Source organism: Lytechinus pictus, chromosome 10 (assembly GCF_037042905.1).
Source record: "Lytechinus pictus isolate F3 Inbred chromosome 10, Lp3.0, whole genome shotgun sequence".
Classification (NCBI taxonomy): Eukaryota; Metazoa; Echinodermata; class Echinoidea; order Temnopleuroida; family Toxopneustidae; genus Lytechinus; species Lytechinus pictus.
The window spans coordinates 32,917,043-32,943,941 of NC_087254.1; the positions used below are offsets into that span (position 1 = coordinate 32,917,043).

Sequence of the window (26,899 nt, forward strand, 5' to 3'; positions counted from 1 at the left end):
CAAATATTGATAAAATTATTCAGACCATAAAACTGACATTTTAACAGAGCACTTTAAAAAAATCAATTTGTAAATCACACAAAATAATGAAAGTTCGATTTCCGAGGTGAAATATGTTTTGTATATTGACTCCCAAAGTTGATATTTGAGCTCCATATTGAACAAGATATGTAAATCACCTAACAGGCAATGCGAGCGCGAAGCGCGAGCGAAAATTTTATATAGTGGCACAAAAGATTCTTTTTATTTTCCAAGTCTTCCCCTCATCTTATTTTATGCACTCGTCGTCCTTCTCTTCTCCCCTCTCCTCTCTTTTCCCTCCTTTTTTCCTTTGTCCTTCTTTCTTTCCCTTTTATTCTTTTTTTGCTCCGCCAATAGGGGGGGGGGGGGGCCTCGGCTCCCTGGATCCGCCTATGGGGACAAGGGGTGGGAAAATTTGATAAGCAAAAAAAAAGTTATCATCCCAAAAGTACGGTCCTCTCGTCCCAAAATACACTGTTTTATTTCGATTTAGAATGATGTATTTCTTACCATCATAAAAGACAAAAAATAGTAGGGGGGACATTTGATATTGTGTCCCCCCTACTATTTTGAGTAGGGGGGACACGTCCCCCCTGTCCCCCCTGGGATTTCCGCCCATGACTAAAAGTGATGGAGTGTTGTTTTTTCAAACTCCCAATATCTGAATATTTTTGTTTTATTAATTCAGCTCAGGTGCGAATGTCAAGGTTTCCGAATACTCGTATTTCGTGCATTACGTATCGCGCGTTCTCGCGCGTTCAGCTCAGACGCAGCGCGGGAAATTCGGAGGATACGTGAATCCCTACATATATACCACCGCCAGCGCCAGTCGAGTCAGCGGGACCAGAGTTCTCGCTTGCCCGTGTCGATCGGCCTGAACTTCACGCATCGGTCGCTGAAATTGAGTTGATTTAGCGGAACGGGCGGACAGTAAACTAAATGCAAAGGAGGAAAAATGGACCCCGCTCTCGAAGCAGAATTTCATGATGACTTTGAGGATCTTTTTGCTGACGAATTAGATGCATTGCGAGACATCGAAGAAGGTACTGTGATCACTGTAAGGAACAAGATAAAATCTAGACTAATAAAAGTAAAAAAAAAACAAAAAAACAACACTCAACTCAAGCAAAATCCAGACTTTGCCAAAGACAATTTTTTTATATTTTACCGGTATAACAAATTATCTTTGAATTCCCTGGGGTGGTAACTTTTCTTGTAACTCAGCCAGTTAACCATAACAGCTCGCTAAAATCTTAAATTGGTATTCTGACAATTCAATTGTACGTCCCCTATTTTATCTCTGACTCTGACACGCCTAATCTGTAATGTGTAAGTCAAGTGTAATCATCAACCAATCATTAAACTTTTCACACGTTTCGGTCAACAAATAGAAGTGTCCCTTTAAAAAAATAATAAGGTGCATTGTTGACATGCGGCGTAATTTCCTTTGTGGCGTAATTTCCTTTGCGCCACCGACGCTTATTCTTGTAGTTGTGCTAAAAACGTGGCTTTTTTCAGAGACAGTCATATTTTCTCTGAAAAGATTCATCATCTCGAATGCCAATTTTCAATTGCTGAAAAGTCTACCAATCCATTGACTTGTTAAAACGTCTTTGGAATGTTTCCTTTTCATTTTGTAAAACATGATGTTCTTGTGGGATGCAGCACGAAATTAATATTGTTGACCGAGAAATATCGCATTCAACATTAAGTTACAATTAGCCCCAGCTACCTCTTGTAAATTTTCTTGTATTTTGCAAGGAAGTTAACAGAACGCAAAGATAAGAGAATTTTCAGAATACCGATACCTTAGTTATATCTCGATATTTTATCTTGCGCACAGAGATATATGCTTCGTTTTTAACTTTACGCATCATTGTAACCAGACGCGTAGCCGGTGGGGGCAGTCGCCCCCCCCCAAAAAAAAACGCTCCCAAAAAGAAAAAAAAGGAGAAAAAGAAAAAAGCGAAAGGAGAAAAGGGAAGAAAGGTATAGCTTTGTTGTCTTTTCCCTTCTTTTTTTTGCTTAAAAGAATAAGAACCTAAACGAGACGTTCTTCTCTCTTCATACAAAATTTTGCTTCCGCGCTCCGCGTGGGAAAAATATCAAAATTGCCATTCCATTTTGTTTCCCACACCTTTTTTCTACTCTGTTTTTCCCCTTCCCGGCTATGGGAATGGTATATTCTTGCCAGAAATTATAAAGTATACATGGGTGTAAGATCATGACAAGTATTTTTTCAAATATTGCTTTGACACAAAAGTTTGGCTCTTCTGTTTGGAGCGGGTAAACATTACCGTCACTCCCCGAGTCCCCAAATGCTATCTCTTCCGCTTTTCAGCAAGTAATTTTTGGCAAAGTATCTTGTTAAAATGGGAGGCATTAAATTCTTGCCGTGCTATATGCAAAAGTATGTACAGTATTATACTTTATTCTATATCGCTGAATATCCATGTCCTGTTTTGTGCCATTGATTTGAAATATCTCTGAAGTTTCTTAATCAAAAGGAAATGCTTAATATGAGCAAAATTACACAATTTCTTTCCCAAAATAAATCACAGAGGTTTCCACGCTTCGCGAGCATGGGAAAGGAAAAGTCCCTCTTCTAGCTTGCATCATCCCTCGCATTTGAGCTCGTTTTTCTTCTTAATCGAGTTATATATAATCTAAGAAATATCAAATTTAGAACAGGTTAAAGTTTCATAGAATTTTTTTAAATATTCGCGGGAAGGAATATAGCGCCTATTTCCTTCCTGTATATACCCGTCTTCTAGCTACTCTTTTGATACTTGAGTTAAAGAAATTTAATGTGGATACACTTTTTACAATCAAATCTGATGTGACCAAGGTAGGCATAATCATTTCTGTTCTCTATTTTTATAAAACTTTTTAAGCTTCCATGCTTCGTGCGGTAAGAGGAATTATTTCAAATTCTTCAATCTTTTCCTATTTTTGGGGCGCTCATAATTTCTTTCGAAAACAATTTTGTTTTAATCATAGCAGGTCAATTTTTCCGAGTTGATAAGGATACTAGATATGCAAGAGACGCCTTCTTTTGATTTAAATTTGATGAGATATCGAAAACTTCGCGCTCCCCGCGGGAGGGGGGAAACTCCCCCCTACCCCCTAGGGAGTGCACTTACTGCCCCCTCCAAAATTAAATCCTGGTTACGCGGTTGATTGTAACTCTGATGTCATAAGCGCTTAGTGAAAGTTACAAGAAAAGATACAAGAGTTTTCAGAATACAGATTTTATTGTAACTCTAAATATGGCCCCAGCCCACTCAGCATTCTCTGTTTTCGGGCTAACGCAGCTCAGCTCAGTAAGGTCATCTAATTGTTAAGTTAGGTAAACATATAAAAGTGCAAGTCTGACGACACATTAGCTAGTCTACATTCTTGTATTTGTAAACATTTCTAACTCACCTTTTTTGTCAGTTAAATTGGGGTTTAACTTGAAAAATAAAAGGCTCAATATGTACGGGCATCCTAAGTTTGTGTGAGTGAATAAGGTGGAAATAGATAGGGAACCAATAAAGCGCTGCTGTGTGAACGTTTCCCTATTTCATGATAATGCCACTTTGTTCTCTGAAAGCGCTAGATCTAGGCCTGCCCCTAGTAGTATCACTGGCCTAACATTGTTAGAACTAGACTCTCTATTGGAGATATTTTATTTCCATGCCAATTTTTTTTGCTATTTAGAGGGGGGCACATGCCATGTCTCCAGCTCCACTAAAAACTTTCTGCGACAAAAACACCTTTAGTTTTTGTTCTCTTTTTCTTTTCTTTTTTTCTGACTTCTGTGGTTGGATTTGAACCTCTCAATCGGTCTTGTGTATCTCCAAGTATGTTTAAGTCTGTTGTATAACTCCTGGTTTCTTCTGTGCAAACTTATATTAAAACATGGCCAAACAGGTACTAATGCTGATACGCATCACATGGGCATTATAAAACTCAGTGTAAAATGGCTGTAGATCTAGTATTCATTTGTTAATTTTAATAATTAGTTGTCTCTTTGGTTAAATAACAAGGAAATTAAAATAGCCGGGGTGCGGCATGAGCACTTGATTGCCAATGACAAAAAGTCGGTACGGTAAGTGTTTTGGAGCAAAAGAATAAAAATCCTGATTGCTTGCATTAAAAACTTGCAAAGATTAAAAAAAACTTATTCAACCATCAAAAGAAACGGTTTAAGAGCTTGGCCACTTTGCTAAATGAACTTTCAAGATAGAACTAATGCTTAATTTGTTTCCTCTTGTGACAATTGCAGATGTGAATCTTCAGGAGCAATGGACTTCTCGTCCCAAACCAGTTTCCCAGAAGCAGAAGACAAGCCAGCCCCCGAAGAAAGACATCTCACTTTCACAGCCCAAGAATCTTGATGATGCATCTAGCAGACTTCAGCCAATCTCTGCTACCGGAGATGCCACACAGAAAAGTACAGGGGACAAAGGTGTGACTAATCGCACTGCTAGGAAGAGAGACATGTATGAAATGTTTGGCGTCATGTCCGACGACGAGAGTGACAATGAACTTGTGATCGATGCACCATCCCCTGCTAAAGGTAAATAAAATATTTTCTTTTCAGTACTGGGCACTATTATGTTTTTATTTGTTATCAAATTTCACTTTAACAGCAAAAAAAAAGAAAAACATTTTGGAGAGTTGTAAGAAAATAAAAAAATTTGCAATTGCAAGTGAAGGGTTGTGGTAAAAAATGAGTGGTTTTCAGGTCTAATATCACACCATATCAGTTAAAATGAGCTGGTATCCGAGGCCATTGTAGAATTGGGATTAGAAAAGATTCAATTTTAATTTGGTTGGTTTCATTTCATTCAATATGAGCTTTGATTGAGCATCCAGTCTGGGTTGGGGTCATTTCTTGAGGCCCTTGTATTGTAAGCCTAACTTCTGGGACCTCCTGTTGAAAGATGATGAATTCATTTAAAAACATTTTATTTCAAGAAAATGCAAATTAAATATTACTTGTAGTAGTGACAATTACAATTTGAGAAGTGGATACCAGGTGCAAAAGTGCAAATTTTATTTTCATTTTATTTCTACTTTTCTGTATGATCAAAGCTATAAAATGTTGATTTATTTTGGTACAAGACTCACGTAACATACTTTTCTACAATATCCTTCATTCGCAAATGCAAAGTTTTTTAATCCCAAAGTTTATATCTTGTGTGTTTTTTTTTACAATTTTTGTTGTTGTTGTGATGCAGGCTGTTCTGTTCTGATATCTCTCAATACCTCTTCTCATTTTTCTTCAACCATCAGATCCCAATCCGAAGAGACCAAGAAAAACTCTTCTTGATCGTTTCCTTGACAATGTCTCTGAGAGACTCGATCAATCAAAGCCTCATGAAGATGAAATCACCCCACCCCCTACACCAAACAAAGATGGAATTGGTCCGTTAGGTCCCGATCATCCCCTTACTCCATCCTCTATTGGGTCACTGGGAGATGAGAGAGCAGGTCAAAGGTCGAATGTCAAGAGGTCGCTGAGAGTGTTTACAAGGCAACCAGAAGGTGAATCGATGAAGGTGACTGGAGTAGATGGTAGGAGAGTTTTTCTCAAGATGAAAGAGGAGTATGATCCTACGCAAGTTACAAAGGTGAATATTCATTGGTCAAAGAATCACTTGTTCATCTTGATTGGTAGAGACTGTATTGTGCTTGCAGTTTAGTTCATGTGCACTTAAACATAAGAAAAAAAGTCATAAACACTATTAACTTACATTCAAATACAAATCAAGTACCAAAGTCAAGCTCAAGTCTTTTGATTAAATGCAAATTTGTATTGATCATCCGTATTCAAATGCAACTTGACGCTCTTGCCACATCCTTTTACCCTTGGGTTTGGTTAATGTTGATAGTGAAATAGCATTACTACGGTAGAACTTTCCTTGTTTTTTATGAAATTATTTTGTGTTTTTCTTTTCATGATGAGATGTGTATTTGTAATGTCTGACTTGACAGTTTCTTTTATTTGTCTTTGTTTCCATTCATGAAACAGAAGTTTGACTCTAAATATGGATCAAGCAACACTAAAGGTCTTTTGACTATGTCTTATGACCACCTCGTCAGACAAATAGAAGATGAGGTGAGTATAGTGAATTAAAAAGACTGAATCCTGACAAAAAATATTAAAAGTGCTGCAATATTTTTTCTTAATCTGTTTAATTTATGTAGTTGAATTATAACTCGAATCTATTGCAATTTTATGTTTGCATATCAGCATTTGAAACAGTATTGAGAAAAGTCTGCTTTTGTTTTCAAGGAGTGAGTTTAGATAGGGTCTCCATCTGACTCTTTTCCAGGGTTCTAGGGGCATTTTAGCCCCCTCCGTAATTTCTTATCTTTGGAGAGAAGGCCCAAAGTTGTGCCTTTCTAGAATTTGAACAAGGGCTTATAGATGTCTCTGATTATATAAAGTGGTTTATTATTACTGTTTAAAATTTCTTATCTTGCAGTTTCTATCTTTGATGCAGTGGACCAATAATCATTTCCCCCCTTGACTCTAATTAAATCTTGTCAGATATAACTTTATGAAGTGATATACAAAGGGAAACTGAAGATGGTAATAATTGTTTTATTATATTGACTTTGACAGAATAGGAGGAAGGTTATTGAAGAGTCATCTCGAGTGTCTGAAAAGTTAAGAAGGTGAGCCATTTCTTGTTGAACTAAATTTGCAAATTGAAAATAAATGTTTTAAGTATAGATAATGGAAATGTAATAATGTATCATAAAGTCTGATGTTGAAATGTCAAATTACGATTTTGTTTAGTTACATTTATATTACTATGTATCTAAGATTATGTTTTACTGTTAATAGTACCCTTATCCAAAATATGATATTAAAATCACCATCCAAGCTAATGTAATCATAATTGTAAATCTAAAATGGTAGGAAATGTATTGTACACCTCTTATTCCATCAGAAGCAAATATTACTACTATCAACAATGTTTATTCATCCCTGTTATGGGTTTACATTGCATATGTTTAAATGATATGAGATAATTTTATTGCAATAATGATGTTTGAAATTGAATAGCTAGAATATAATTCAAGTTTAAAAGAAACAAAGTAAAAATGATTCATCTCTTCTTTCATTGTTTTATAATTTTGTTCACATTGTTATTTCACAGAGAGCTTGCAAGAGAATACGAAGATGAGGACCTCGATGGAGAGATCTCCGAAGGACAATTAGAAGAGGGTGATGGGAAGGATAACAAAGGATTGTGGGTAGACAAATATGCCCCAAAGCACTATGTTGATCTCCTTAGTGATGATGTAAGATACCTTTATAAAATATCTTTATTCTTGCTTTCACATACATTTTAGATAGCTTTTTTGTTTGTTTGATAGACATTATTTTGAACTTCATTCACAGATCTATCTGTTTTAGGTTGATATAATTCTCACAACTTAAACTGCTTTGCAATCATATGAATGTTGGAATTTCTGTTGAAAAAAATGTGTCCATTTATGATTATTTTAAGATATTAAAGGTATTTGTATATTTCAGAAATTCAAGAAACATGTACTAAGACAGCCAATTTCAATAAAAGCACTTTGTAATTTTCGCATAGCAGTCTAAGAAAAATTCACATAATGTTAAAATGACACTTGGACCAAGTATAATAAGCCAAAGTTGATTTAGTCGTATTGGGATCAGACAAGTGGAATAAGATGAAGAAGAATTAGACCAAATGGGATTAGACAATGTGGTTCTGTTGGATGAGACCAATAGGATTAGATCAAATGGGTTCAGACCAAGCTGGATCGGACCATTATGTTAGACCAAGTGGGATTAGACAAGTGTCATTAGCCTAAGGAGAATCTGACTGAATAGTTATAGACAGAGTATTATTAGACCAAATGGGATTAGCCCAAGTTGAATTATACCACGTGGAATTAGATCAAGAAGGTTAAGACCTAGTTGATGATGATCATGTGTGTGTAGGATCAGACCAAAAAGAATTAGACCAAATTGGTTAAGACTAAGAAAACTTAGACCAAGTGGAATCAGGCCAATGTATATTAGACCAAGTGTGACTAGACCAAGTATCATTAGGCCAAGCAGAATTGATCCAATTGGTATTAGAACAAATGAGATAAGGCGTTCACTCAAGCTGATTTAGACCAAATGAAATGAGACAAAGTGGGATTAAGCCAAGAAGAAACAGACTAAAAAGTGGTGTTAGACAAAACAGGATTATATTGATCCATATTTTGATATTCCAGGGTGTGAATCGGAACCTACTGTTCTGGTTGAAGCTTTGGGATCATGTGGTCTTTGGTAAGGAGGTGAAACAGAACAAGACCAAGAACAAGCAGGACAAATGGAAAGGAGGAGGACCAGGACCTCAACAAAACAAATTCAAGTCCAAATTTGAGCAGCAACTAGAGGATCTGGTAAGCTCCTCTTTCCAAATTCTGCCGTATCAACTTAACATCAGTGATAACTTTTCTCTCAGTTTTAATCTTGGTAATAGTGCCTCAACGGTCACACCAGTTGTTATCATCAACTAGATGATGAATCGAGAGTCAGGGATCACAGCACTGAAGTAAGCAAGACAGAGTTTCAATCTTTGCTTGTAAATTGTTTCCTATTCAAATTTTATCAACTGGAATTCCCTACCAGGCTGGCAGGTAGTCCACAAGTGTAAACCAGTTCCAGTCAATTCATGGCAGCTAGTCATTACAGTGCAGTCCATGCATGAGAGATAGCATTACCAGGAGGGGTAAAATAAGGATAGTTAGGACACCTTATCATTGAATTGAACATCGGGTGCGTGTTTCATAGAGCTGTTTGTATTAAATAAAGTTACGAGTGACTTTTCTTGTGGTAAATGATATACACCATATTTTCACTGGTGTTGATTTTGTCCCCTAAGAAAGGATCACCTGTCACTCGTAAAGTTGCTTGTCACTGCCGAACAGCTTAAGAAACAACTACTTAGTGGGAGTTTCATTAAGATGTTCATGAGTTACGAGCAACTTTATGAACGGGTGTTTCACAAAGCTGTTTGTAAATTAAGAGCAACTTCATGAATGACAGGTGATCCTTTCTTAGCAACTAAATCAATGCCAATGGAAATGGGATGTGTATTACTTACACAAGAAAGGATCACAGTCATTCTTGTAGTCACTTGTAACTTATGAAAGGCTTTATGAAATGCCCACCGGATGGATGTTTCATAAAGCTGTTTTTAATTTAAGAGAGACTTTAAGAACGACTGATGATCCTTGTAAATGGTGCCGTACATTAGAATGTTCATCGGTGATGGATTAGCGCGTAAGGGCTCAGCATTAGTTCTTAAAGTCGCTCTTAACTTACGAACAGCTATATGAAACAGCCCCCTGATATAGTAAATAGATGATCAAAGACAAAAATCAGTGTTGTACCTTTTGTTAATATTAGGAACTGGATGATCAGAACAGACCAAAGATGAAGGTTGCCCTCCTCTGTGGGCCACCTGGACTGGGCAAGACAACCCTGGCCCATATCATCGCAAGACATGCTGGCTACAACGTTATTGAAATGAATGCCAGGTAATTGTCTTTCTACCTTAATCCCTTCACTGCTGAATTCCCGTAGACTTTGTACAGGGATCATCCTGCTCTGGTGGGCAATGGGTTAAGATGTCTTTGTGATGAGTGGTCATGAGGTATTTAGTTAAAAAAAACCCATTTCCACAGCATCCATGTAGACAGTAATTATTGATTGAGATGTGAAGTGATATTTTATTTTCAAAAGGATATTTTATTCTCTTGATGTACTACTCGACTATTATCTTCAGTGTCAGTCATGGGTTCGAATCCCAGCCATGACATGATTGCCTTCAGCAAGAAATTGATCCACATCATGCTGCACTCAACCCAGGTGAGGTAGATGGGTACCTGGCAGGAATTTATTCCCTGAAATGCTTGTGCACAGTAAGGCCGCCGAGCTAAAGATAAATTTGGGATTTACTAATGAGAGTTATACTATTGATACTGATTATATATGAATATAAAGAAAGGAGGATTGAAATGCCACATATATTAAAGTGTTTATATCAACAATTAATTCACGTATGACCCAAGCTAATATTCTTTGACTCAAACCTTGGAAACTCCGTGACAATGCACTAAACGACCTAACCATTTCCCCTGGCTAATCTGTGATTGATTTACCCAATAATTTTCTGTACTTTCTCTGTGGATTTGATTTGACAAGTCCAGTGTATATTTCTAATTCTCTTCTTACTTTGTATATGTCTGATTTTCAGTGATGACCGTAGCTTAGATGTCTTCAAGAATCGTCTACTGTCGTCCATTCAGATGACCTCTGTATTGACCCCTGATCAGAGGCCAAACTGCTTGGTCATTGACGAGATCGATGGCTCTCCCCAGGTATAATGAATATCAATTCTGTTTGTTTAGTTTTGTATATGTTTTCTAAAACATAAAAATAATTAGGAAGAAACACCAGTTTGAAAAGCTTGGAAGATCTGTTCATTGACCTTGATCATTATGCTTCATCAGGTAACACTTGGAAAGGCTATATTCAATTTGAGCTATCTATAGTTAAATGGTCACGTATTGAAAATAATATTCCAAGTGCCTTATCGATTGTTAATGACATTCGTGCTGTTCCACAAACCTTGGTAATACTAGCTTAGCTATTAACAGCACTGTCAGTTAGAAAGATTTATCCTATTTTAGTAGGATTTTTAAGGAGAAAGTGACACTAAATAGGATTTTCCCCCAAGAAGTAGGATTTTCAAAACTTGTGAGAATTATGATTTTTGGTATGATTTTTATAATTTTAAATAAAAATTGGATTTTATGCTTGAAAAAGGATAAAAAGAAATAATTTTTTTTTTTCATGATTAAGGTTGGCAGCTCTGTATTAAAGGTAACCAAAATCCAAGAAGAGAAGTAATCTTATTGGAAGAGTAAAACGAGAGGAACAATTAAAAAAACAAGTTTCATCAAAATCGGTTATGAAATAAGCAAGTTATGGACGTTTAAAAAGTCTTGTACTTTCTATCGGGATCCTCAAATTGGCAAACGTGCTTCAAAATGGCTGATTTTGTGGACAACTCTCCATTTGTTTTGTACACAGTTTTTCAGATTTTCCCCTTTATTTTACATATTTCACATCATCTCCTCCTGACCTTGACATATGTGGTGTGAATTATATTTTCCCATGACATATGTGCTCAGAAGGAGGCAAGATGCAATTTGAAAGATAATGAGAAAAATTTGTGTAGAAAACAAATGGAGAGTTGTCCACAAAATCAGCAATTTTGTTGTTCCTCTCATTTTACTCTTTCCAATAAGATTGTTCTCTTCTTGGGTTTTGGTTTCCTCTAATATATCTAGTCCAGATTGGACCTTGATGTATGGGAGCTCTTTTAACAGAGGGATCCTGATTCCCGATCCCTAACCCAGTACCAGTCCACTCATATCTTAATGAGGTTGGGAGACAAGAGGATTGGGTTAGGCATTGCGAGTCAGGATCGAAAGAGAGCTTCCATACATCAAAGTCCGATCTGGACAACAATATTTTTGCTTTTTCTATCACAAATTGTATCTACCAAGGCAAATATGGCAATTAAAAAAACAAAAATTCTTTATGATAATGTGATTTCAGGCTGCCATAAACTGTCTGCTGTCCGTCATAAAAGGAGGTAGTGAATCAAACAAAGCTGAAGAAGGAGGAGGAGGGGGCAAGAAACGGAAAAAGGGCCAGGGACCTCTCAAACGACCCATCATCTGTATCTGTAATGATGTGTAAGTTTTTTAATGAATCTCATCAATTTTGATCAGACCTCTAATTGGCTCAAAATCACTTGTGTCTTGGTCAGTGACCAACTTACAGGAAAGATCTCAGGAAGGTCAATCAGTTTGTTCTCACCAACAGACTTTTGAATTGTGACAAAAAGCGAACTAGAAATTATTTATCTCATTTTACATCAGAATTTTATGAAATTTCCATTGTCACACCTGTTTGTTTTCTGCATTTGTTGCTTGGGTGGATTTTGTCGCATTTAAAGTTAGCAAAATAAAATAGCACAAACATTTATTCTAAAAGAGATTGTATTTTACAAGAATATGAGTTTTGTTTTCTTTTTAGTATTTGTCCATTTCCACTATATTTTTATTATGAGTTGTTCCAAACCTAATATTTCTTTAGGTACGTCCCGGCCTTGAAGCAATTACGACAGGTAGCCTATGTCACTCACTTCCCTCCGACGGCTGCAGCAAGATTAGCTCAGAGAATGTATGCGGTATGTATGAAATCTTTTTTTCTTATAAAACAGCACTCCTATAAAAGCCAAGAAGCATTGAGAACAAATGTTAATGATCTAGAAAATTTAGAAAACTATTTTATAAATGTACTTCCCCTTTAATAATGCATATCAATTTTTGGTTTTTAGTCGACTATTTTATAGCCCTGTTCACTGCTTTTTGCTGTGTATTCTCAGTCCCTTCTAGTAGTTGTAATGTAGGTAATGTTGTATCCTCCAATGAAATGACTTCAATACTTGACTATACAACTCTTAAGTACTTAACTATACAACCATGCAAACTTATTATTCTAACTGCACAAAACAAGTTAGATTCTTTGAGAAGAAAATTATTTCTTGTCTTGTTTTTTAATATACATAAGTTTGATTAAAAATGATTTTTTTCTTTCTCTTGACAGATCTCTAAGCACAACCATCTTCAGACAGATCTAACATCTTTGATGGCTCTATGTGTGAAGGCTGATAATGATATCAGATCGTGTCTCAATACCCTACAAGTAATCAATATTCTATAATGGAAATTATGGAAATGAGAGAAAAAAAAATATTTTTCATATCCTGTCAAATTTATTACACCAAAAGGAAAGGAAATTAGGAAATCAGTAATTTCTGAGCTTTCATGTTCTTATGGTTTGATGAAAATTTGAATGTCCACACGAAAATTGCCATTCTTATTATTCCTTTAGTATTTAGGCTACATGTATTAAATTTTTGATTATTAAATTCTGCAATTCCTGTAGGTCTGTTTATTGCCCATTCAGTTCATCTATAAGCAAAGGAGTAAATATTGTCTTGGGGAGATAAATGTATTGTTTTATTGATCTTTGGCCAATCAAGGTCATTGTTGCATGTCCATTTTATTCAAAACAATAACTAAAGAACCTATCAGATTCATCCTTTCATATTCCCAATCCATCACAAACCTTTGTTTTTCGGGGCCTGAAGATTCAGTAAACATAATATTGCTAAGGCAAGAAAATTGTCAGTCTCATTTTTTTTGCATAATTAATTACTAATTGTTTTGATAAATAGTTAATCTAATGAAGTAATGCCTTGTTGGAATCATAGCTTTTTATGTTGAAAAATGAAGGCACCAAACAAGTGACTTTTGCCCCATTGAATACAATCAATATATGGCAACCATGACGTCCACTCTTGGGATTATCTCGCTTGAGATAAAAAGTTTTATTGCTAATAATAATAAGCAGAGCAGAGCTGAAGCAGTTGGCTTTTCAAAGTTGAACCACAGCTGTAAATTTTAGTTTAACTTTGAACACTTTTGTGAATGGACACCATCTAATTTTCTTTCTTTGCTCTCAGTTTCTCCAGCAGCAGGGCAAGCCGGTAACTTTAGGGTTAATCCATTCCCTGAATGTAGGCCAGAAAGACCAACATAAGAGCCTATACACTGTATGGCAACAACTCTTCCAATTGCCCAAACCAAAGAAGTAAGTCTGACCCTATGAGATCCCATTAACTATAAAATGTCTTTTAGTAACCCAAACCAAATTATTAAGTTTGATCCTATAGAATTCTCAAAAATTCAATGTAAATGTCTCAAAACTAGAGAGGCAAGTGAAATGTCAACCAACAATCAAAATTCACTTCAAAGTTGCTAGATTTATCTGCATGTATTGAGATTCTTTTGTAATGATGTTTCTTGATAGGGGGAAATGTGTCATAGTTCTTCTCCTATCACCTTCAGTTTCAGTTTATTCAGCTTAGACTTCTTATTGGGGATAATTTGGATTTGAGCTTTTGGCCCACAATTGGTAGCTTTAAAAAAAATAAAACAAAGCTGCAAATCCTGCGAATGAAAAAATTTATGTGGACTCTGTATGGAAGTGTAAAATGAAAACAGGAAAGGGCCAAACACAGATCCCTGTGAAACACATATTGTCTTTTCCTTTAATATCTACAGGAAGCAATACACCAATCCTCATGACCTGAAGCAAGGTCAAAGGTTAGGTGCTGTCTCTGAATCGATGCAGGGGCTCGACAGTGATATGACGTCTCTGACGGCTCGCTTCCATCATATGTTACACGTCATACAGGCATGTGGCGAACATGAGAAGCTTATGCAAGGTAAGTTGACATTTCCAATACATCAAAAATTCGATCTCTGTTGAGTCCTTCCAAAATGTTCTTTAAAATATTTCTATGCACTTCCTAATTTCTTTATGTGCTTTGAGCACTCTACAGAGAGGATTTGGCGCTGTATAGTCACATGTATTATTGTTATTATTATCAATATCTTGTTTTTTTTTCACCCCAAACTTGATTCTCACTTTGCCCATATATATATTTCATCCATCATCTCCACTCATTGGGACTTTTCTGTCCAGTATTTTGATGCTGACCATGTTAGGGAAAACAATGGCAATGTGAGCTATTTCAATAGAACCCAATGATTCCCAGCTTAGTGAGCAAGATTATCAGAGTTGATTTGATCAGTGACAGTGAGAATAATATTCTGCAACTGGGACTTTAAGTACGATTATCAGTCGCAATCAGTATGAAACACCCCACAAAATGTGGCTGAATTGTTTATAGCTGTAGTCAATTTTCACAAATATTACCAAGAAGTTAAATGTAGAATATCATATTTCAACTCTAACTGATAGAAATAGATGTGGAAAAAAATGATCTGTTAATAAAATATTTTTTTAAGTCATTCATAAAGTTATGTCTTACTTTTGTGAACACGAATATGAATGTGCTTAGGAGCCGTCAGCGTATGTTTTGGTGTGTGTAACAAGAAAGAGATTATAGTTATTAGCCACTTTTTCTTGTTTTCTAGGTGTCTTTGAGAACTATCTTGAAGTCAAATTCAAGGATCCTCACATGGATGCTGTAAGTAGGAAAATCTTTCTTTTTGTAAAATTTGGATGATATTGCCTATGAGGGTGATACAAAAGTTGGAGATGAATTTGTTGAACATTTCCATACACTAACCCTGAGATTTACATAAAACCACAATTAAATTTGGAAGGATTTTTTTTGTTCACTTCTGGGGTCATGAAGTTATTCTTAAGAAATAAAAAAATGAATAAAATAAAAAGTAAAAATCCATTGATAAATCTCATAATATACACCTGAGTGGCCCTCACATATCAAGTCAGAGTTGTCCAATATGCATTTGATAAAAGTTTGTACAAAAGCAAGGGGTCGTTAAATAATGATAGAATTCATGATAATTATTGTGTTGAGAAAGTGTGACACACGATCAAGAATAATGATGAATTGGGCCTAATCTTCAATGCCATTTGGTGCAAGTGCCTTTGCTACCTAGATGTCTACCTTTGAAGCATTGAAGGGAACAAACCCCTGTCTTTGCAAAGACTGCCTGTGGATTGGTAAAGTCATAGACTTGAGATAGGCGAGGGAGATGAGGCTGATGATATTATGCCTGGAAATCACCATGCCTAGATGCGATGACAGGTAGGATGCACACTGCCGATTATAGTGGCACTTCATTGGCCCAAAGCATTCAACATCAAGTGGTTAGAGCAAGTGCGAGGTGTGGGGAGGCAGAAGAAAAAGTGTAAGTCTGTTCCTCCTAGCCTGCTCCATGACGGGAACAGTGATGTGTGATTTATGCCCGTCATAGAGGAGCAGACAATGCTTCTTGACATCCCTTTCAGGAGCTGGTCGAAAGTGGTCAGTGATGAAGTTCCTGAATATTGCCCCATTTGTCCAGCCTATGTCGCTCACCTCAAGTTTAGAGATAGCTTTCCTTCACAGTAGTCGTGACATCTCTCTTCCCCTAAGGATGAAGTATGGGTGTAAGGAGGCTGCAGCTGCATTATCACATGCGATAACTGTTGTAGTTGCAGATCTACAAGATGATATCACCTGCTCACCACTGGTGATTTGTAGACGGCTATGCTCACAATTGAACCTGGTCTCATCCATGTTGTAGATAAACCTTGGTTTGTCTTTGAGGATTTACTTCTCCAGGATCTTCTTCAATTCTTTGTTGTATCTGTTAGGTATCTCTTTGATCATGCTCTTTGCTCTGGCCTTGCAAATCTGCCTCTCCATTATTTGAGGAGGAGAGGGCTGTGTTCATGATTGAACCCGGTCTCGTCCATATTGAAGATGAGGCGAGGTTTGTCTCTTTGGTCATACTAGTCTAAGATGCACCCATTTTCGTTGTTGTATTTGTCTAATCTTTGCTTGGTAGTACATATGGCTCTTTCCATGGAGAGCTTCCTAGGCTTGACCGACAGATACGAACCAAAAGCGTCATCTCGAGTCCACAACTACTCATACCTGGCCAGTTTCCTGACCCATATTGCTAGTATAGTCTAGTAATATAGACCCACTGGAATGATAACATGCTAATTAACTACTCAGTACATTTATGCCGCAATAATTATGTTACCAAGTAGCAAAACAATTCCTTTTCTTTTCCTCTCAAAACATTTCAGTTTCTCTGTGCTAGTACAATTATAGGTAAATTTATTCTCTGTAGTATTACATGTAGTAGATATCAGAAAACGTATATTTTAATACTAGGTATTTATAACACACAGTCAATGAGGGACCACACACAGTTCACTCCCCTTAGGGCTATACTTGCAGTTGAAGGCAGCCTCGTCCATGTTGAAGATACATCCAGGTTTTTCTGTTCTGAGAGAAGTTTGCTGCCTGAATGTGATATTACATGATGACATGCAAACAAAAAATATTTGCATTGTAGTCACAGATTTTTGTATTTTTTTTGTATTTGTATTTATTCCACTTTTAAAACAAATAACATAATATACATAACAAATGTATGCGTAAACATAGTGTATTGTGGCGTAACCGAGCTCTGTCGGGGTAGCGTTCTGCCGTCTCGCAGTCTCCAGAACCCGGTCCACGCTTCTCCTCACTTTTATATCTCTTTTTGGGCGGGTTCGCTCACAAAAGTCTATTGTGCAACGTGGTACACTCTCTCGCTCCTCTGAAATACACCGAATCACCCGCTCACTCACCCTAAATCATGCAAATGAAGCAACTTGGGAGATATTCAGTATACAGTTCAACTTGATTTATTCGGAGCTTACATCTTACAACCGCACGCCACCGCAGCTCCCAGCGAACTCACGTACTTCTCCAATAATCGCAAAGCATATCACAACTAAAATATCGCCCTCTATGATTAAACTATGAAATACATGTTAAAGGTATAACTCATTATGCTACAGTATCAATGATGAAATTAACTATCTAACATAAGTATTTAACATAAGGTACACTACAAAAGTCTCCAGTTATCAATGTATTGAGAAAACATGGATGATAAGTGGTCTACAAAAGAACCATTAAACTAACCTGTAAATTAGATAAAGATTATTATGCTTTTGGTATTATCATCACTGATTCAATGTTTATTATTTGCACAATTTAGTTGAAATTATATTCAAACAAGTGATATATTTCTGGATATTTCATAGATACACTCACTTCTTTAATCACAAATTCTTTTCTTTCCTTCCAGATCAACATGGCATCTGATTGGTTGACATTTTCTGACATTGTCCAGACGAAGATAGCAAAGACTCAGAACTATATATTTGGTCGATTCCTGCCCTATGTGCCTCTCACATTCCATATGTTGTTTGCTTGCGTTGCCTACACCAAGATACGCTATCCAAACACGGGCTTTGAGGTAGGGGAGCATAGTGAATTATTGAAATGTTTTTATCTTGCGGTAATTCATTAATGTTTATGTTTACAGTGCTCTTTCTGAACACCGCCCTCTGGCAGTCTGAGTCTGAGATCGAGTCTTAAAAATTGGGACTCGAGTCCTACAACACTGGTAGATATCAGTGTGACTTTAGGTTAAAGCTACCGAAATTCAGTGTGACTCTTGTATGTTCATGTGTTATCTATTAATCTTACTTGGAGCTTAGGACCCCTTTTGCATGAAAAGCTTCACTTGAACTTAAAATCTAGCAACTCTTTCAATCCTGTTGTTGTATGCTTTCTACCATAGATCAAGACAAAGACAGAGCTGATAAAGAATCTTATTGAGACGATGAGATCTGAGATCTGTCCTAGCATCAGACAAGGAATCAACCTGAAGCTGGCTGTCACTGAGCTTCTACCACCTCTTCTTATCATCCTACAACCTGCCTTCAGACCGGTCAGTATCATGGATTCCCTGTGGACAATTGTCCAGTGCTGTTCTCTGATAGAGTATCTGTACATTGACCCAAACTTAAACTCAACCCCTAACAAAACCCTTAACCTAACCCCTATCCTAATTCTAACATCATTCTGGACACATAAATTTTTACCAAAATGACTTATAATGATGGTCACTTTGCCACTGTGCTAACTACTGGTAACAAGGCTCAATAGCCAATCACAATCAAGGTTTTCATGGTAGTTACCATATTGAGGAGTTACCATAATTATTTGCATTTTATGAAACGGGGCAAGGGTCCTGTTTCTTAGATCATTGTTATAATGACAAGTGCACAATTTTTATAACAAGTTTACTCTCACCCAATCAAAATGAACGATTTAAGTAGCTCTAAACTGTTATTGCAAATGTGTTATAACAAGTTTTATGAAACTGGGCCCCCAGAAATTCCTTGACATCTTCCCCCTTCTATTCTATCTATTTTCCTGTAGATCAATACCCAGCTGTTCAGTGCAGCTGAGAAGAAGCAACTGAGAGAGCTAGTGGATACCATGATAGCGTACAACCTGACATACAGACAGGAGAGAAGTATAGAGGGCACCTACAACTACAACCTAGATCCGTGAGTATACTTTACTTGGGTCATTGAGCTGGGGAAATTCTGTACAGTTGAGTGCGCCAACTTAAATCTGTTGAGATGAATCATATTGCTTCAGATATAGACAAATATTGACTGACATGACAGAGGAGTATTGAAAGAAAAATATTTGCAGTCAAATGCACCTTTCAATTGCAAATTTGCTAGTGATAGATCAATTTCACGTCTAGCGAATCAACTTACTTTTTCTGTTGTGAGAGGCAGACCAGCAATTTTCTGCAAATTGTATAATTGTATACTTGCAACACTTGTGATTGATTTTGGGATAAAAAATTGACTTGCAATTGTCCCTAAAGAATATTAAAGTTATGAATATCATTGTTCATAAAGAATATTAAAGTTCTGAATATCATTGTTTTAGGGTAAGTTTGTGACATTTTGTGACATCAATGTATGTAAGGTCAGAGTAGGCAAGGTCTGCCAACTTATTCTGATTTGTTTCCCAAACACTCGATATAGGTAAATAAAAGAGAAAAGTCTATATTCTTGAAGGTTTTGAATCTCTTTTGTCTGTAAAAGATATTGATATGAAATAAATCAGGAAAACCCCCTACATATTCTTTGTCTTACAATATAAAGTTTAATAATGTTGGCATAGAGATTTTGTAATTTATTTGAATTGAAATTTGATTGCTGATGCTTGATTAGCAGTTAATGATTCATATATACAGTTGAGGCCAGAAGTTTACATACACCCAGGAAATTCAAAGAAAAGTTGACTCTTGCCAAACATCATAAAATTTACATATTTGTACTATCATGACAAATTTGATATCAAACAAATGGGTATGTCATGCCCCTCCATCACATTGCTTTTTCATCAGGCGCTGAAAAAATATATTTAAGTGTCATATTTTCCAAAAAATCTTCATATTTTAGACAAATTAAAAACAAAAACTTGACAAACACATTTCATATTTGTGCTACTTGCTTCTCAACACAAACATTTTAGATTAAACTTAATAGTTCAGTGGTGACATATCATGATAGAAAATGTAATATAAATAATAGATTTGACATTTATATATTTCTATGAAACAATGTTTGAAAATATAATAAACAATAGAATGCATTTGGCACGAATATTACTTTTGTTTCTTCAAAGAAAATTCCATCTTAAATATGCTTTAATCCCAGCGGCATCCCAATAATGAGAAAGAGCTTAATATGCTCTTTAATTGGATACCGCATTTGTCATGGCAGTATGCATATTTCGGAAAATATAGTAAATTTTGGCAAGCATACAAATTTTACTGAATTTCCATGTGTATGTAAACTATTGTCCACAACTGTATATATATTTTAAATGTTGTCATGCTTTATTCTTTATCTTCAGTAATCTGGAAGTAGTGTTAAGGTTTTCAGACTCTCCTCCTGTTCGTCAAATTACATATGCAGCCAAGCAGCTCATAGCAAGAGAGGTAAGAACTGGGATCTAGATTAAGTTACATTGCAGTTTATTTGTATCAAAATGTTTTTCCCCCTCGTTTTTGTTGTATTAGCAATTTGTTTGAAAATGAAATATTGCAGAGTTTTGATTAAATTGGTACATCAGTACTTGATACATATATTGTGCAGTCTGTAAAAACTTCTGTTGCTTCTTTGTAATCTGGAAACAGGAAATATAACATCTAGTACGTCTCCCAGGCTTTGAAAATAGAGTAGTAAATTATTTAGCTGAGCTTGCTTTTCACTTCAGTCGGACTGGTATTGTCATGGTCTACCATCCATTCATTAATCACTCAGCATGTTTGTTAAGCTTTGCACAACAATCAATCATATTGATTCTGTCATGTTCTTTTCATTTATAGATTGATTTGGAGAAGATGAGAAGGGCAGCGGCAGTGAACGCTGAGAAATCAAAAAAGTATGTTTGCCCTTATGCCTTCTTGGAATAATATAATTAAAAACATTACATCATCACAAGTCGGAAACATTAAAATCCAGCTTGTCTGTCTATTCCATTATTGAATTCTTGTAATAAAACTGCATCTTGTATGATTTAGTATTTCATTTCCGACAAAGTTACCACATTTTTAGGCCTGGCTATTGACTATTGATGCAAAGCTCTTAAAGCATATACATGAGAAGTAACAATTTTGTACAAATGTGCCTAATTTACATTCTTTCAGTACCTTTTGTTTGATGTAGAAATTTTCATTAATTTCTATGTAGATCAGAATTAAAAATAAAATGCAGCCGCCCCAAAAGTATCACTAAAGTTAATTTAAAGAATTTAAACTGATCAAATAAAAAGGCGGTAGATGATTCAATAGCCAGAGATGGTTAGGTACAATATACTTCTTGTACATTTTGCACAGGCCATCTTCAACTAAACCTGACCTCACAGCACAAACTAAGAAAACAAATGTTGAATCATCAGTACCACGTCACAAACAGACACTTAAGCCTAAGAAGGTAGCTGCAGAGGAAGAAGATGAAAAGGTAAAACTCCTCTTTTATTGTATTTTTTTTTCAAATATCTAATTCAAGTCATATTTCTTAGAAAATAAAAGATATTGTGAGCCTTTTGTTAATAGTCAATTGTAGATCCCTCTTAATACAAATGGTGATCTAGTGATTTAAGCATTTGTATTATTTTTTATAATATTTGTATTATTTTCCTTATCAATTCCATCTGTGACAAATTTTGCTTCCATTTTGATTCAGTATGGAATGGAAATATAGATCACATTTTCTTTCATTTTTATTTCCAGGGACATTAATCATTCAAAATTTAATTTTTATTCATTTGCAACAGAGCCAAGTACATGAAATTCTTTTGGGACCCTTCATATCTTCACTTTCAGTATATTGCATCCTCATTGAGAAAATTATATTTTTCACTTTTTATTTCAAAATTTAAATTTTTTGACACTTTTACTGCGGGATTCAAATAATTTCAAGGGTGAATGAATTTTCAACAGAGCCTCCATAGAAGTATGATAAAATAAACCTTGGTTGACTTATTCAGTGCAACAGGACTACTCATGATTGTGTTTATTATGTTATTATCATTGCTGATATGGCCAGTTTATCGATTGAGGTTTATGTTTTCTCTTCAATTCTAGCCATTGAGAGATTTCTTTGGAAGGATAATTGAGAAGAAACCAGAGCCAAAAAGGATGGAAAGTAAGTTCTTCCTCGGAGTAAAAATATGTCTTTTTAACGGTAGAGGTACTTTGTCTTTTTTTACAGCCATGGAAAATTAGCAAAATATTCCTTGAAAAGTTTAATCCCCTTTCTAATTCATTTTGTTATTCTGTTTCTGTATGTGAGCAGTTTGACTTCAGTCATTCAAGTTATAGTTGGTAATGCTATGAAAATTTATTATTAGTATTTAGATGCTTGAATTTGCATTATTTTAATAAAGTTGGAAATTGTCATTAGCTTTGATTCATGTTATATCTATCTTTATTTCTTTTAATTAAACTGTGTAAAATGCAGGAAGAGAATTGTTGCCAAATTATTAAGAGTAATCCATTTTTTATTCAAAAGTTTCATAGGGGAATGTTTCTCATATAAAAAATTTCAAATCAGTTGAATTAATTTGGATACAATTCAATTAATCTTCCATCAAGATATATAGTTAAAAAATCTTTCAGTTCTTCCAAATAAGGTCTTAATCTGCAAATTCCTTTTCCTTTCTTATCCAGTCACAAGTAACGGTGACAAGGCCGAACCAGCCAAACCAGTAAAGAAGAAAACCAGGAAACAATTGTGGTACAGCTTCAATACAGGTTACTCCAATGCAGTCCGAAAGACCATCAAAATTCAAGAACTCTTATGAGACTTATGTATACTTGAGATATGATTATGACGATAATGAAAATCATGATGAAGATTATGAAATTGAATGATGGACAAGCAGTGCTGGTCAAAGAGAAATCCAAGATATTGTTTTGGTGCAGCTTTTACACTAGCTGCTCCAGTGCTGTTCAGAGTCCATCAAAGTTTAAGAACTGTTTTAGACACAAATATGATGATGCCGATGATGGAGATGATGAAGGCGATGGTCAAAAAAGAAATCCAGGACATAGTTGTGGTATAGCTTTTACGCTAGCTTTTCAAGTGCTGTTCAGACAGATTTCATCAAAATTCAAGAATTTCATTTCAGACACCATTGTGATGATGATGATGATGGAGATGTTGAGAATCTCCATGTGTTTTAGACAAGATTATGATGGTGAGAATATGAAGGGGAAAGCAATCCAAGCAACATTTTTGTAATAGATCTTACACTGACAACTCCATTGCTGTTTGGAAAATCAAGAAAATTTAAGAACTCCTGTTTATGATGATGATAATGATGAAATCCACAAACTAGCCTCTTTTTCCTGACATAAGCTCTGAATTACGACATTTTGTATGTTCACTATCTCGTATCTTTTGTCAATATTCCTCATGAGGAATAAAAAGTGTAAGAACAATCACTGGTAATGAATGATTTCAATTGTAAGATAAATATACTCTCTATGTAATTGTACAATTGTAGCACATTACTTGGGCATAATGAAAAAAGAACCCACGTGAATGAAAGGAGTGTCATTCTGAAAGAAAAAAAAAAAAAAAAAAAATCAAATGGAGTTTGGAGAGACAAATGCAATAATCCTGTATTATTCCACCACCAGCAGTACTGCTGATTATCCATTCATTTCATCTTCAAAGTATGCCTTGAAATGTGTTTATTGGGCATTGCAATGCAGGAATGCCACTTCTCAGAAAAAAGTCTAAATTCAGAACATTTCAACTTATTTTAGGCCATAAAAACACCTTTCTTATGTCATTCTAGATGATTTTCAGATTTTTTTCTTATCAATCCTAAGTGGCAACCCTGATTACATGCTAAATGGTATTTGGCAGTGAATGTCAATCTCATAGTTAATATAAGTTGTGGGGATTTAACACATTTGTATCTCATCTTGTATTATAAATCCATATTATTTATTCATTTTGGTAATGTACACAGGCAAATGTTATAAGGATGTTCAAATGTAGAGGTGTGATAAGTTACCACTTGGCACAGGCCCGTATTCTGAAGTCAGGTTTAACTTAGACCATGGTCTTACTCTGTGCTAAAGTTATGGGAGCCAAATATTAAAAAATTATGTTTCTATTGTACATTTCTTATGTTTAATGTTTTGCTTTCATAATGAAGAAAAATACATCAAAATACTAAATTTGTCATTCCCAGACAATTATGAACTATTTGGGTGTCATATGAGTTAATAGATTGGATGTGCACTGTTAGGAATTTGTGCCCCAATTGGCTCTCCATAATTAAAATACAACTTTAAACTAGGGTTTACTTTAAACCCGAGTTCAGAATACGGGCCACAGTGTCTACATTCTATTTGATCACAATTGAGCCCATGTATCACTCGTTAGGCTATACCTGTTTCATTGAATACCTACTTGTTCTTTATACACTTATGCAGTGTTGCAAGTAACTTGCATTCAATTCGGTGGATTCACAATAGTGTGCGTCATCTATCATTTGCAGCGAACAGGCCAAATTTCTAACTTTGGGGTCGACATCACGCGCAGGCAATGCACAGTGCTGTGTAGTGTAATATGACTGTGATGCTTCAAAAATGAAAACCATATGGCAAGAGTTCACCAAAAACGGCCTAAATTTCGCAAAGAAATATGCAGGCAAATTTCTCTCCCACCTCCTGGACCCTAGTAAACAGCATATCCAGTCGAGTCACATCAGCCAGCGCTGAATATGATTCACTTTAGTATTAGTGTGCGCAACAGATGTTGACTTTTTCCCCATGATGCATTGCAAATTTCGGCCTGTCCGCTGCCACCTATAGATGGCGCACGGTATTGTGAATCCACCGAATTGCAAGTCAATTTTAGATCCAAAAATTAATCAGAAGTCTTGCTATAAATTGCTGATAAATCAAGCAAAAATTATTTAGTTATCAATTTTCAGTATTTTTATTCAAGGGAAAGGGGTGTCATGTAGGTTAAAGGAACAGCATATTTAATGGGAATTTCGACATTACATCAAACTTCTGAGGAGGGTGTTAGAAACATGTTCATGAAAACTGTTTAATCATGAAAAATTGAATTATTCATTGAAATGCAGCTGCTTTGCATGTGAGGGGCTGGGTTGAGATGTGTATCTCTCCCATTTGATCCAACTACCTGTATGTTTTGATACAGTTTATTATATTATGATATTCATCCCACTACATGTATATTATACAAACATACCAGGCTTTGAGTAAGTGGGAATTATTTGTCCGATGTTGGACTGGCTTACTATTTTTCTCCTGAGGTGATGGAGAAATAGTTATTTTGCCAGTGCAACCAAGGATGAATAATTCCCTTTATACTTTCGAAATAAAGGCCTGGTATATTTGTTTTATATCCTACATTTATTAAATTAGAAAATCAGATCTTGATAGTCTAGTTTTTGTACACGTAGTTCATCTTTTTAAATCTGAACCAGCTGTGCTGACTGACCTACTTTTCCTGAAGCTACACGCTCACAGAACGCTGATTTGCTCCTGCGCCTGAGAGATTGCGCGATCTCAACGATCTGTGACATCAAGGATGGAGGAGTGCACTATTCCATCATTGACGTCACGGAATATTATTTTTGATTCAGTGGGCATTTCATTTTCAACATTGCAAAATAGTGAGAATATGTTTGGTCACATGATGATATTTAAACCAATCAGCAAACAGTACATGATATAGTTTATGTGGGATATAATGAAAAATGTATATTCACTTGTGGAGAAAAGAACCAAGATTTGGGTTTATATAATGTAAGCATCTCTAATCTTTTTCACTGTCAATATATTGATATTATAATTCTAATAATTTTTTTCTATCATGAGCTCTTTAAACATTTTGTATGTACATGTACAGAACATTTCTAATAAATCATACATAAAGTTAATATGTAAATCACAAATTCATGTCTTCATGGCTTCTCATTAATGTACTTGTGATGAAATGATCTTTCAAACATGATTTTATTTTTCTCAAATATATTTTATTCACTATATACTATGATTCCACAATAAATATTCAAAATCTCACACTGGCTTCAATTGATTATTTCAGATAAAAATAGTATACAAATAATGAATGTTTATGAGTGCAATGGACAGAATACTTCATGAGGTGAGAGATGAATGGATCATTCATTTCATCTTTCACCGAATGAAGTATTTTGTCCATTGCACGAATGAAACATTCATTATTTGGTTTATAAGACACCTAAAAATAGATTCCTTTTCAGATCAAATTTTTTGATGCAAAATGTACATACAACATGCACGCTGCAAACGCGAGTGGTGCCTGCAGTCTGGGTGCGCGCGTGCAATGGACAAAATCGTATGGATCCAAAATTGCACGATGAATGGATCTAAAATTGCACGGTTGATGACGTCACTGTAAAATGGGCTGAATGAACGATATCAAACAACCAATCAAATGACAAGGATCTATCTAGGTGTCATGTAAATGGCACTAGGATATGATATTGAGTAAAGGTACTTAGAGTTATTGCATGAAATATATGGAATGTATAGAAAACAAACAAGGATAACAAACAGCAAACATTGGCTTATTCTACTAAAAATGGATTCACTTCAATACAGAGTCAGGAAAAAAAGTTACACTTTCTAACATGCTCATATTAGAATACATCATAATTCTTGTACTAGTGTCAGATAGAGTAACTCTTCCAGTCTTATTTGATACCACATGTGTGGGGAATCGGTAATTGATTTATTGGAA

General features: G+C 35.5%; 1 protein-coding gene across 1 annotated transcript; it reads left to right on the forward strand.

The window, feature by feature from the left end:
* The first annotated feature begins 770 nt into the window (after nt 1-770).
* On the forward strand, nt 771-26,069 carry LOC129269507 (chromosome transmission fidelity protein 18 homolog). Its single transcript, XM_064105873.1, has 23 exons — nt 771-1,064; nt 4,292-4,585; nt 5,305-5,642; nt 6,044-6,130; nt 6,641-6,693; nt 7,182-7,326; nt 8,281-8,451; nt 9,461-9,591; nt 10,311-10,434; nt 11,681-11,820; nt 12,224-12,317; nt 12,737-12,835; nt 13,659-13,786; nt 14,260-14,423; nt 15,139-15,191; nt 17,827-17,997; nt 18,325-18,474; nt 18,969-19,099; nt 20,472-20,556; nt 20,947-21,002; nt 21,457-21,580; nt 22,207-22,267; nt 22,792-26,069. Exons 1-23 carry the CDS (start codon nt 977-979, stop codon nt 22,923-22,925), a joined length of 3,021 nt encoding a protein of 1,006 aa, XP_063961943.1. The 5' UTR covers nt 771-976; the 3' UTR covers nt 22,926-26,069.
* The last annotated feature ends 830 nt before the right edge of the window (nt 26,070-26,899 follow it).